Source organism: Schistocerca nitens, chromosome 5, assembly GCF_023898315.1.
Source record: "Schistocerca nitens isolate TAMUIC-IGC-003100 chromosome 5, iqSchNite1.1, whole genome shotgun sequence".
Classification (NCBI taxonomy): Eukaryota; Metazoa; Arthropoda; class Insecta; order Orthoptera; family Acrididae; genus Schistocerca; species Schistocerca nitens.
In genome coordinates, this window is record NC_064618.1 from 554115157 (window position 1) to 554129000 (window position 13844).

General features: G+C 38.7%; 1 protein-coding gene across 7 annotated transcripts in view; it reads left to right on the top strand.

Annotated features, from left to right (window-relative positions):
* LOC126260026 (protein NDRG3) overlaps positions 1-13844 on the top strand; it is a 584669-nt gene that overhangs the window by 516561 nt on the left and 54264 nt on the right. For all 7 annotated transcript variants that reach the window (XM_049957195.1, XM_049957197.1, XM_049957192.1 and 4 more), the window contains 3 exons: positions 4643-4784; positions 8280-8426; positions 9687-9956. In XM_049957195.1, the coding sequence (XP_049813152.1) occupies positions 4643-4784; positions 8280-8426; positions 9687-9956 (559 nt within the window). The remainder of the gene's footprint in view (positions 1-4642; positions 4785-8279; positions 8427-9686; positions 9957-13844) is intronic.

Here is a 13844-nt window from a genome sequence, read left to right on the forward strand (position 1 = left end):
GACAAATTGAGTAATGGCTTTTGTCTCGGGATCTTTGGACGACATTGTTTAATGATTTCTCCAGCCCAAGTGGCTAGCATAATTGAAGATTCACCCCCATTGTTGGTGACAGAATGGAGTTGAGCCCACTTCCAGAAATTATTCATACCTGCTGTGCCATTGTCTAAAGGCTTTTCCCTGATGATTACCACTGTGCTTCTTCCTTGAGGAAAACCAAACTGATCACTGTACAACCACAATTTTGGTTGCCTTAAAACTCTTAACTGTGCAAAAAATTTCAAGCTTTTACTTAATGCTTGAAATTGGCTACTATTAGTCATGTACTGTCATTGAAGAAGAAAGATTAGGGTCTTTTCACTCACTCACTCACTCACTCACTTTGCCATTGCAATACATATATTCCTTGGGGAATGACCAGAGGAACTCTCTCAGATGTCAGTGTGACAGGTACATAAAATCTCCAACTGTGGACTTGATATGAACCTGCCGCAATTAATGGAGGATAAATCTCTGACAATGTCAGCCACGTGTGCTGGTGAAAAATCAGAAACATCGTTTAACAAACATTGTTCAAAGATCCCAAGACAAAAGCCAAGAGGTCATACAACATCCGGAATATTGTCAAGTCCATTACTAGGAATCTGACATATAGTCCATCACATTTCCATTTTTTAAAAGAAGGATGATAGTGAATAGTAACATTTGCTTGGAGTAAGTCATCATAAACTTGACTGTTACAAATATGAGAAGCTGCATTGAGTGACAACATTCATTCACAAAACTTGCAAATGCTGCCTTCTTACCTAGGTGAGGATTGTCAAGTAAGTGGCGTAGTGGTCGGACACTGACCCTACATTCAGGAGGATGATATTTCAAACAGTATAGGTACTTTTCTCAGTGTAGGAGTTTTATTATTAATTTAGTGAGTTAAATCTAGATGGCATAAGCGTAATTTGCTTTAAGCACCATTGTGACAGTTTATTGTTAATGCAGTGTAATTGTTAAGTTTCTATAATTCCCTTGTCTTTCGTTAATGTATGTCTTGACTCGTTCCCCATCACTGAATGTTCTACTTGTTGATGGCATCTGCAAATCATGATGAATGAATAACCAATGAATGAATGAATTAATTAGAGGAAGAAAAGACCATAATCTCCTTTCTTCAATGACGGTCCACAGCCAACAGGAGTTGGCTCACAATCTGGTCAAGTCAGGTCTCAATCTCCCTTTAACTCTTAAGAATTTTTACGCACTCAACATTGTGACTGTACAATAGTTGGTTTGTTTCTCACCTTTGATTATTCACACTGGTTCATTACGTTCTTCAAAAAGTTACCTGGCGCAGCTCTCGGCACTGGTCTATCCTGTGCAGGCTTCTTCAGTTTTGCCTAATCAGTGCAATAAACATCCATTTGAACTTGCTTCCTGTAATCAGTCCTTGCTCTCCCTCTACAATTTTTAACCCCACTACCAAACTAATTCTTTCAGCCATGTTGCAGCATACATTTCTTTCCTTGCAGGTTCAGTTCAGTTCCTCATCGTTAGTAAGCTGTCCATTCAATCTTCAGCTTTTTTCTGTAGCTCCATGTTTCTAAAGCTTCTTTTCTCTTCGTGTCTGAACCAATTATCATCCATGTTATTTTCTTTATAAGTCTACACTCTCTGAACCATTTATTGTCCATTTTCACTTCTGTTCTAGCCTACACTCCAGTCAAATACTTTCAAAAGCATTTTATAACACTTAAATTTATATTTTCAGAAGGTACATATCATCTGTACTTCATCCATCATCAGTTACTTGCTGGCCAAATCCTCTACTACTACTACTTTTCTGTTTCACTCCCTAATATAATTCCCTCTGTATCACTTAATTTTATTTGGCTACATTCCAGTATCTAAAATAAACCTTCCATTTGGTGCCACAATCAGACAGATCACTTGTAACCTAATTTGTAAACAAACACTGGCTATGTCAAGCATTAGCTCCAAAACTGCTAGCAACGTATTTACACAGGATTCAAAATTTCCACAAGTGTCGCAATATGCTCAGATTTAGGGAAAATCCACTCCTCAGTTCAAATCTGCCAACAAAGGAAGTAGCCCTGCTCCTGTGTGGCTTTGCAGGTCTCCCAAAACTCAACTGATGCTCAACACTAATATTGATGACTTCATTGTCTTTCACCATTAATAAAATGTTCTGGGCTATTATGCTGTGATCGAATGGAACGTAATATCTTATCTCCATCTGTGGCAGATATTTTCAAGGGGATTGTATCTTATGTCTGATTCACACCATGGTTTGCTGATGACTTCAGCAAAATTCCTTTACATGTGCTTCTGTACTGTGATGTGACATCACATGTTCTGAATACCATAGTACAATTGGGAATTCAGTTTTAATATCACATTCAAAATAACAATCTGGAGGCTGCAATGCCCCACATTTTGATATCTGGAGTTGCTCCTATTCATCACTGCCTGATACACTCTGGAAATTGTGGCTATCCTGCTTGATGCTGCACTTCCATTCACAGATAACAACTACCTCCTCTCTGATGCTGTCGTGACTACACATTCATACCTCTATTGACAGCAATTACTTCACCATTGGAGATGAGTTGCAGAGTAAGTAACCTGCCCTCCCCTTGTATCTTTTTAGTTTGTGGCACTCAGACTTGGTTAAGGGATGGTTAGCAGACAGAACATGATTCATTGCAAAATCTAACATTGTTTTCTAAAACAAAAACATCTCTCTTTATTTTACGGAGCTAAAAATTCCTAAAATTTTGGTGGAAAAATCTTGCCTTGAAAGTCTAACAGGACTTACCATTTTACTTTGTTTATTGATTTTATCAGTAACACACTACCTAGTAATGTGTAGAGCCAAACATTCTCATATTAACAGTTAAATTTTAGATCCACTATCACACTGAAGTTTGACATTGGTGTATTGCTTTTCCAAATTTATCTTTCACTCTATGACAGTCCACATTAGCCTTTATACCTGTCCAGACTTGTCTTGTGAGTAGATGATACTGACTAAGGATGAGGATACTGTTTTGCACATTCTTTTCAAATAAACTAAATAATCATTCACTATGGCTCTTTCATTTGATGAAAAACTTCCACACTCGTATTCCATTACAAACTTTTCAAATAACTTTTGTGTGGCTCAACAGCTTGCAACCTCTCCGCACAAAACCCAAACAACTCTTACCTTGCATTCAGGTGTGTGACTTGACAACCTATTACACAGGTACCCCTCTATGGTTTTGGTGTGATTCATAGCATTTGAGCATTGCTGAGTGCAATGGCAAGACTATATCACTATGTCCCTGCCAGAAAGAGGCATGCTCGGTTCCCAAAGCTCCAGAGAACCAGTGATGCTTAAGGGGTACAGTTTACTATGTCATACTGCTGTCAATTGTAGAATCCCTTACAATTGATGAAATGTACAAGAAAGTTTGATGAACAGTTATGTCTGATGCCTGCACATCAGTCCACAGTATTGTGTAAAGTGATCAAAATTTTTTCAAGTGACTCACCTTGAGAATAGCTGTATGGTTGTCAGCTGAGTTAATAATATCACAGCTGTACACCTGAAAAATAATGGAACAGTACCCTTGCTTGATGCCTAGGTGGTGACAAACACTTCCTTATGATCCTAGCTGATAATTGTTGCAAGATATCAAATGAACAGAGATACAAAAGTAAATTAAAACAGTAACATACCAGCCACTTGATCTACATACTATGTAAATATTTGTGTACTAGATTTTCAAATCTTTATTAGCATTTGATAAATCAATTATCATTGCAAATACCTTATACAATAATTTGAAGGAAGGGGAAAGTGAAATTACAGTGGCCACAATCATGCTCACATGTATGTAGTCAGCAGCATGTGAAAATATAGGCCATATTTCCACTGAAAATGTTTTGTTTCAGTAAAATGAAAGCCATATGGTACCAAAAAATGCTTATCAACACTTCAGTTGATGGAATGCAACTGAAGTACAGAAATAACAATGCACTTTTTGTGCAAGCTGTCGGGGTGGCCAGCACTTGGATGGGTGACCATCCAGGCCACCAACACACTATTGCCATTTTTCGGGGTGCACTCAGCCTCGTGATGCCAATTAAGGAGCTACTCGACCTAATAGCAGTGGCTCTGGTCAAAGAAAATCATCATAATGACTGGGGGAGCAGTGTGCTGATCACGTGCCCCTCCTATCCGCATCCTCAGCTGAGGATGGCACGGTGGTCGGATGGTACCTATGGGCCACTTGTGGCCCGAAGACGGAGTGCTTTTGTGCAACAAAGGGCAGGCTCAGTTTAAGTGCAGTAGTGTTAAAACTCTGACTGTTTTATAACTGGTTTAATACCTGTAGTGACCATGTTTTAAAAGAATCGAACATAGTCATATGTTGTGTAAATGTCAAGACTGTGATGGACAAACAGAAAGAGAAGTGGCTGTATGCATCAAACAACACAAATGACAAAATAGTGTGAGTTGTTTGTTCTTCCATAACTCATTTGAAAATACAGCTATTTGTTGTTAATAGGCATGTGTTGTATGTGCGACATGAATTTAGTGTCTCACAATAATTAAAAAATGTATTTATGCACCTTTGTGTTGCAGTTATGTATACCCAACAATGGATGAACTAGCAGAGCAGATAAACTTCGTGATGTCACACTTTGGCCTAAAGTCATTCATTGGTTTTGGTGTTGGTGCTGGAGCCAATGTACTATGCAGGTTTGCCCTGAATCACCCTGAAAAGGTTAGTTTGTCAATATTTCTCAGAATACTAGTTATTTATTGTATTTTCATAGATAAAATGTTTTATTGGTGTTGTAATATCGCAGTTCTCAGTAAATCGTAACTGTCCATATACTCTCTTAATAATGCATGCTGATATTTTATATTTAGTGGGTGTGTCTGTGTGAAGTCCAGAAAAAATAAGGCAGAAGATGATACTTCTAATACAAAATGGAGTTTTAATGCAAACACGTAACAACAACAAAATCTAACCATTTTTGAAGTTTGTTAGTTTCACAGTTTATTTCCTACTTCTTTCCTCTGTCATTGTATGTCTCTTAGCTTTTCTCCTAGAGAGATTCCATTCTGAAATTTATATGGTTTGTATAGGAAGTGAATATTTCTATTAAAAATAAAATAAAAAATAATTTGCCCCATTGCTCTCAATGTTTTTTTCCTCTTCTGTCTTAATAATATGTCAAAATTTTCCTTATACTAATTGCACTACAATTGTGTACAAAAAGTTAAATCAGAGACACTCTGATGAACGCTTGGATACAGAATTGAACAGCACAATTACCACTTATCTTAAGTGACTGCATGCACCACGATGTGGATGTTTTGTGTACTCTATTTAAATGGTTCTGTAAGGCAATGGCTTCTCCTGTTCTTTTCCTTAATGGCTGCACAATAAGTGATCTGCGTGATATTGAGAATGAAAAGTGAAGTCTTGAAAATAGTTATATCCTAAATAAATGATGTAATGTTGGTTGTTTGGAAATAATTAATGTCAAGTTCCTGATTTTCACTTAATTCTAAAACTAAATAAATATCTGGATGAAATGAGTTCTGCAGATAACAATAAAGTTTAAGAGTTGGTGTCAAAGTGGCTGAAAGTATGATTGTGACACTAATGCAACATTGACAGAAAGCAAATGTTTCCAATGGGAACAAAAAAAAAAAAAAAAAGGTATGGACATCAGTAGTGTTTATTTGCAGAAGTAACTAAACATATCTTCTCAAATGCAGATGAAGTTTACTGAAAAACGCCATGCCTCAGAAATATTTTCTGTACTTCCAGTATCAACTTGGCAGAAAGCCCTTGGAGATAGAATAGTGTGACATACATTATTAGCTCAACTCTACACACATAGGCAATGTGCTCATTTTATGAAAGGAACAAAATGCACAGGGGAAATGTTTTCAGGTAATTAAATGGTCTTGGAAAGTAATAATATGGACATAATATATATGGTTAGAGCTCAATCAGTCCAAAACCCAAGGGGTACTAGTTGTTCACTCTAGGCTAATTAGCCCAAAATATCAGTAATCTTTACCATCTTTAATCCTAAATGAGGCAAATATCATCTTCTCTCATTCAGCAAAGAATTTAGGAGTAATAACAGATGAAAATTTAAATTGGACTGAGCATGTAACTGCAATATGCAAGAAGATCTCTCCATGTTCGACTCTCTGATAATATTTTACAATCATATGCACTTTTATCCTGGCTGCCTGCAGCCAAGCACAGAGATTTCCATAGTGTCTGTCTTCTCAACTGTCTTATCTGTCTTATCAACAAACACTGTCCCTCATACCTTTCCTAGACCTTAAGGCTCTTACCTGAACAACATGGCAGAAACACCCATCCAGTCAAAGCAAAATTCTTTGTGTCCCACTCAATTGTTCAGCCACTTTCTTGAAATCTTTCTCAGTAGCAGGTTCCTGATTCTGGAGTGATCTCCCACATTTTATTAGTGAACTGAATAATATCTCCAGGATCAGAAGACATTTAATGGCATGTATACTAAAGCAACAATAGGGATTACCAATGCTCCTCTATGCATTCATCAACCATGTATATCCTTCTCTCCAACCAGATACCTCTATTCCTAGTGTTGTTAGCTGGTGCACTCTTCCTAAATTTCTTTTCCCAAGAAATTGCTACACTATATCAGAAAAAATCCATCTTGTACATCTGTAAATTCTTCTTATATCTGCCACTATCAACATTGCTATTGTTGACATTATTGTCGTCATCATCATCACCACCACCACCACCACCACCACCACCATAATTACTACTGCTACTACTACTATTGTCATTATTACTGGCAGCATCTGCAGCAGTACAAGTACTGCCACCATTAACTTTATTAGTTCATTGTCAATATTATTTACTCACATTGCCACTTCTGGCACTCAAATAATTTTAACACTATTTTTAATATTAAAATTGTTATTTTTTAGGAAACTGTGATCTAAAGAAGGAGCTGTATGTGTGAGACCCTGGTCCGATGTAAGGGAAGGCCTTATGGCCCTAATTAGATCAGGTTAAATAAATAAATAAGTAAAAACACAATCCAGGAAGAGGAAACAGGCTTGAAATGCATACAGCACAAAATAAATAATGATTAAAAAATGGTTCAAATGGCTCTGAGCACTGTGGGACTTAACTTCTAAGGTCATCAGTCCCCTAGAACTTAGAACTACTTAAACCTAACTAACCTAAGGACATGACACACATCCGTGCCCGAGGCAGGATTCGAACCTGCAACCGTAGCGATCGCGCGGTTCCACACTGTAGCGCCTAGAACCGCTTGGCCACCCCGGCCAGCAAATAATGATTAAGAGAACACAGTCTGGTTATAAAGGGAAAAATATTTTTAGAGGTATGAAATTTTCACTCTGCAGTGGAGTGTATGCTGATATGAAACTTCCTGGCAGATTACAACTGTGTGCCAGACAGAGACTTGAACTTTGAGACCTTTGCCTTTTGTGGCCAAGTGCTCTACTAGCTGAGTACCCAGGCACGACTCACGACCTGCCCTCACCGCTCTAATTCCGCCAATACCTTGTCTCCTGTAAATCGCGAATCTCTTTTGTTATATTGTTTCATTACAAATCCCTGAAGGGGTAGAGAACCCCTTCCTAATTGTACAAGACAGAGTGTAATTCATTACATAATTTTCATACAATTTGAGAAGTGATTTTTCCTGATTCCAGTACATCTCTCATTTAACCAGTTGTAGCATTACATGGCTGATTGCAATAAGACAATACTCATTTATATAAAAATGGCAATTTTTGAGTTTTGTCCCCTCCCCCCACATAAATTTATGTGGATGCCCATGCCTGTAGACTCTCCTTCTTGATGGTATCTACAGAATATTACAAATGAATGAATGAGTGAGTCATTCTTAATGGTATTTTTAGATTTTGGAAGTAAATAGGAGAAAAAAGGAAGCTTGGATAGTAGAGATTGAATGAGTGTGCAGTAAATTTAGTGCAACAGATAAAAATAGTAAACTATGACATTTATTGTGAAACACTTAGTATTCAACTTGTCATTTCACCAAAACACCAGTTACGTGACACTAAAAAGATAATCCGAGTGCCTTGTATCGTATACATTCAAATCTCTAAAAGTCTGTGTTCACATATCCATCAGCCTCCCCACTTCCTACATTCACTATTGTTATTGGACCTTTATGTTCATACTTTCTCATTTTTACAGGTGGAGGCACTTTGTTTGGTTAATTGTGTATCGACACAAGCAGGCTGGATTGAATGGGGGTATCAAAAACTGAATGCTCGTCATCTTCGCTCAAAAGGAATGACACAGGGTGTACTTGATTACCTTATGTGGCATCATTTTGGAAGAGTAAGTTCATCATTCTAAAGGACAGTGTTCCATTTATTATAAATCAAAATAAAGTAGCTGCAAACGAGAAAAAGAGTAATCTATTCATCCCAAAGACAAATCATTTGTTATAATTATAGATTGGTATGAATACAAAGTAATATAAACTGGCAGGCTGGATGATGTTAGTGTAGCTTTCAGTCACAAATGTGTTGCAAAGGTGGAAGTTGGTAACCAACAGTTACTCTTCCATTTACTTTTTGTAAATCAGGCTGCACTGCAGTACAAATTCTATATACGCTGAATAAATTGATCACTGACAATTAACAAAACACCGGTGGCATTATTCCTTTCTCAGGTAGTGATTATATTAATGCAAGAATGACTGTTACTGGGAGTAGGCAGTACATTACAAAAAGATACAAATTATAATGTTGAGATGTTTCAGAAATATAATGGTATTATTATGCCAGCTTAGATTGCACATAATTATGTGAATCAGATTGAATATTTGCTGTTACTTCATACAACCAGTGTACCAACAAAGAATTTTATAATGTGAGAAATGAATGTGTGTAAAATATTCTTTAATAACTCAGGGAAGCTGTACAAAAATATATCTGTTGTCTCATATAGTTCTCCCAATTTTTAATTATTAATTACCAAATACATTACCAATGCTTAGAAAATGTTGTAAGTTATATAGAATCACCAATTTTAAACATGTAAAACTAGAGTTACTGTTGAGTTATTATTAGTTGATTGTTAAGGATTCAAACTATCAAGTTTCTTATGCTATAACTTCTAAGTGCTTTACAAATAAGGTTCACCATGAGTCTGTATTTTTGCCACTATTCTTATCGCACTGGACCATCTAAAGCTCAATTGTCAAATTTATGTACCTCATATCCCAAATTAAGTTCCAGGCTACATTAATTTCTCAAAAGAAAATTTAATCCAGCCTTTTGGATTGCTGTGTTTGTTACATTAGTGAAACAAGAAGAAATAATTGCTTTCACTGTTTTAAAAATTCAGAGTGGGAATAAAAGTGTTAAGTATAATGGCAGGGATATAACACACAGGACTTCCAGACATTATATAACTACAGTACCATAATTTAATGGAAAACCCTCTATGTTCACACCAAGGGAGGGGGAGAAAACGATAGACAGAGAGAGCTATAGATTAGTAGTTAGTTTAATGACTATAATAGAATAAGTGGAAGGTTCTTACCTTTGTGCAGTGTAGTAGCAAAAAAAGTGATTAATTTTAAAATTTCAGGGCACAGAAGAACGTAATCATGACTTGACGCAAGTATATCGTAGTTACTTTGAACATCGTGTCAACCCTGTGAACTTGGCATTGTTCATTGATAGCTACATTCGCCGCACAGACCTCAACATTGTACGTGAACTTGACCCAGCTCGCAAGAAGGAGACGCGCACACTGTCAATGCCTGTCATGAACATCACAGGTGCTCTTTCACCCCATGTGGAAGACACGGTCACACTTAATGGAAGACTGGATCCAACTAACTCCTCTTGGATGAAGGTAGTCACTCTGTACCATCACATATTTTGTGGAAGACATTAACATTGGTAGTTAATAGTTTGATGCTAAAGTATAGCCTACAATATAACAATAGAAAGATACTCTTTAATTCGTTATCCATTAATTTAATTTTGTATACAACACACATACGTCAGTAGCCTGAAATAAATTGCTGGGAATATAAATGTCACACTACTTGTGTACACACGCAAAGAGAGAAAACGTTATCTCAGAAAAGTCCTGTTACTATATTCTAGACAGACAAGTTATAAGCATTGCCTGCATAAAGCTCCCATTCATCTTTAATTCTAATTCTTATGTCCTACCCCACCACCGTCCTACCCCTCTCATCTTACCGGCATTAAAATATCTGGGATCAATTAAAATCAAACAACTCTTTTATTTTTCATGTAATTGAGTGTGCCTAGAGGTGAACTCTCCGGTACCTGGTGATACTTTCTTCATATCAGATTTTCAATTTTCAGAATGACTTAAATCATAACTCACCCTGTCCAGGGTTAAAGAGAAAAATAATTTATCAAGTAGGCCTATTGACCTAGTCAACATGAGACTCAGTGATCATCACTGCACTTTCATTAAAACTGCTACAGTCTTGGTTGCTTAACCTCACTTTGCTCACACTGTGTGCCAGAAATCTGCACACATATTCTGATACAAATTATCTTGTTGCAAGGTATACCCATACACAAGTTACAGTTCACTAATAGACATTCTATAATTGGGAAATCACTGTAGTGTTGTCTGCATGATTACAATAATAATCATAATTCTTGTGCTAATAAGGATGATGTTCCCAAAGCTAACTTACATGACTTATTCTATTACTGTAATAATAATTTCCAATTTCCAGATGTTAATAATTTTACAACACTGGTAGTCAGAAATTTTTATCATAATTTGTTTTATATGAGGCACTGAGAACCATAAGGGTCCAAAGCACAGATGCAAGTTTTGAGAAAAAATAGATTTTTGTGAAAATCAAACTTGTAGACAAACTGCCAGTCTCAAGGTCTGACTTGTTTTTTAATCATGTCCCAACATTCTATATTTCCCTTGAAAAAATAGTGTACCCACTTTTTGTTATGAAATATTAATTAACATTTAGTGTTGTGTATTATTAATGTTAATCACAAAATTTCTATTTATAAACTAGTGATAATAGTGTTTTTGACAGCTGTAAAGTGTGTAATTAATGTGAAACTAAAATCACAATATAAGAACAGATATTAAATGCACCGTACACAGAATTATGATCTACTCTAACACTTCATGGACCTCATTATCACCAATTTCATTAAGTATGTTTTGTGCATGAAGTTTAGATTAAACTGCCAAAATACATCCAATTACAAAGTACTACTTCATGCATGTTGTAGACATTAAATTATGTTGGAAACCTTAGATAACAAATGAGTAGCACAGAGCAACAAAATTATTCTTTGTGCTTTGGGCCCATATCAAAGTGAATATCAGAGAAATCGGTGAGACACCTTTTCATTTGTATGTACGATGTGGGCCTACAGCATAGGCAAAACTGGCTTGCCATAAGATTAACAGATGCTACATTCTCAAATTTGACAATGGTGTGCTTTACGCCCTTGTGATTCTCAGCACCTCATATAATATTCTGTCTTGCTGTAAGTAATGCTTTTTATGATTGGACTTAGAATAATAGGTTGGTGAGCAGAGGAATGCTGATTTCTTCTGCATGCTTCTACAATGAAGCCAGTTCTTTGTGTGTAATTATCAAGCTAATAATAAAACATTCTGTGTTACTTTGAACTTATTTGTTTACATTGAGGGAATATGGTATATTTGTAGGTAAACAACTAGAATTCTCTCATATACAGATTTATTCACACTTAGCTTCTACACAGATACAAGTCCGGAGGCTAACTGCCGTTAGCGTCCAACATCCTGCCCCAAAGCCCTCTCCTCAAAGATAGCACACTTGCGCACAGAACAAATATCGATATTTATGGCGCTCTACGCCACATAGCCCCCCCGCCCAGTATGGAGTACGTCCCTGTGAATGGGGGGGGGGGGGGGGTGAGGAGTTAGGAAGGTAACACACAGTTCTTCTGCATCAGGTCGACTGGTAGGAGACCGGGGGGTGAAACCCGGTACGTCCCGTCCTGGAGTGGAGGTGTAGCACTTCGTCGGCCGGCAGACGGAGAATCACCTTGCCAGAAGGCCTAACAAAGGCACTCAAATTGCCACACGCAGCACTTCTGCTCAATTTAAAGCGGCGCACCGCACGAGATTCTGCACTTCCTCCCTCAGTATTGTCACGCGCGAGTACCACACACACCGTATTGCCATCTATGACAACAGATAATTTATGTGTGTCATCAGGGTGCACATGTATTGTGAATTCTTGGATGGCACCTGTACGAGCAATGGTAGGGAGGCAGGGAGGTGTGGGAAAGCCATGGCAGGGGGAGGCATCTGCTAAGAGGGGGGTGGCAGGTGCACTGGACTGCGTAGGAGACAACCTCGGGCGATCAGCTGACAGACGAGGGAGCGTGACCGAAGGCAACGAGGAGCCAGCGTGGATTGAACGGCGTGACAAAGAGCTGTCACACGAAGATGATAACACAATGGTAGAATCCGAGTGGTTGGCAGTTCGACTGCGAGGGCTGTGAGGAGTGAAGCCCCGAAAAGATTGGCCACTCGAATTAGATGAACGCGGAGAAGGAGCAGTGCTCGGCAGAGAAGCACGCTGTGGAGAATCAATACCCAAATGCATGGTGTGGGAAGATGGATGGCCGCTCGAGCAGGAGTGGAGGGGCAGAATCAGGGAGGTTCACCTGAGGCTCAATGAAAGCTGGTTTCACTCGGTTGAGTAAGACCGTGGTTACAGAGTCTTTTATGAGGAGATCCATGTTATTCTCAGAGCGTTTGACGACCTTATAAGGACCTGTGTAGGGCGACTGAAGCGGGGCTTTGACTGACTCGTCTCTGAGAAACACATACTCACAAGAGTCTAGCGTGCGCGGTACGTACACGCGCGGAGGTGTATGAGCAGCCGGAGGTGGCGGCTGAATTTTGCTGCAGTGCAAGCGCACCCGCTCGAGAAGTGAAGGGAGTTCAGAGGGCCATGGAAGTGGGGTCGGAGTGACTAATTCTCCAGGCAAAACCAGAGTTTGGCCATACACAAACTCGGCTACAGAACCCTTGAGGTCTTCCTTGAAAGTCGCACGAAGGCCAAGGAGCACGAAGGGCAGTGTATCTGTCCATAGTGAGTCATGGCAACGCAGGGCAGACTTTAAGGTGTGATGCCATTGCTCGCCAAGCCCATTGCTTTGGGGGTGGTATGCAGAAGTATGAATTTTGACAATACCACACATTTTACATAAGTCAGAGAAAACTGAAGACTCGAATTGTCGCCCCTGGTCAGTGGTGAGGTAAACAGGTGAGCCAAATCTAGAGATCCATGAATCTAAGAATGCTCGACTTACTGTCTCGAGGTAATGTTCGGAATAGGCACAGCCTCAGCCCACTGAGTCATCCTGTCAATAGCTGTAAACAAGTAACGGAAACCCTCGGAGGGGGGCAAAGGGCCTACGAGGTCGACATGAACATGGTGAAACCGGCCTGGTGGTTGGGCAAAACAGCCAAGGGGTGGAGAAGTGTGCCTGGAAACTTTGTTCTGTTGACACACCATGCATGCCCTTGCTTAAGACTGACAGTCACGGCGCATGTCTCTCCAGACAAACCGTTCAGTTACCAGACGGCTGGAAGCTTTGACACCGGGGTGTGCTAATGTGTGTAGTTTGTCAAAGACCTGGCATTGAAGGGGATTAGGAATGAATGGCCACAATGTAACAGTCGATTCATCACACCACACTGAGTCAGATATGCCAG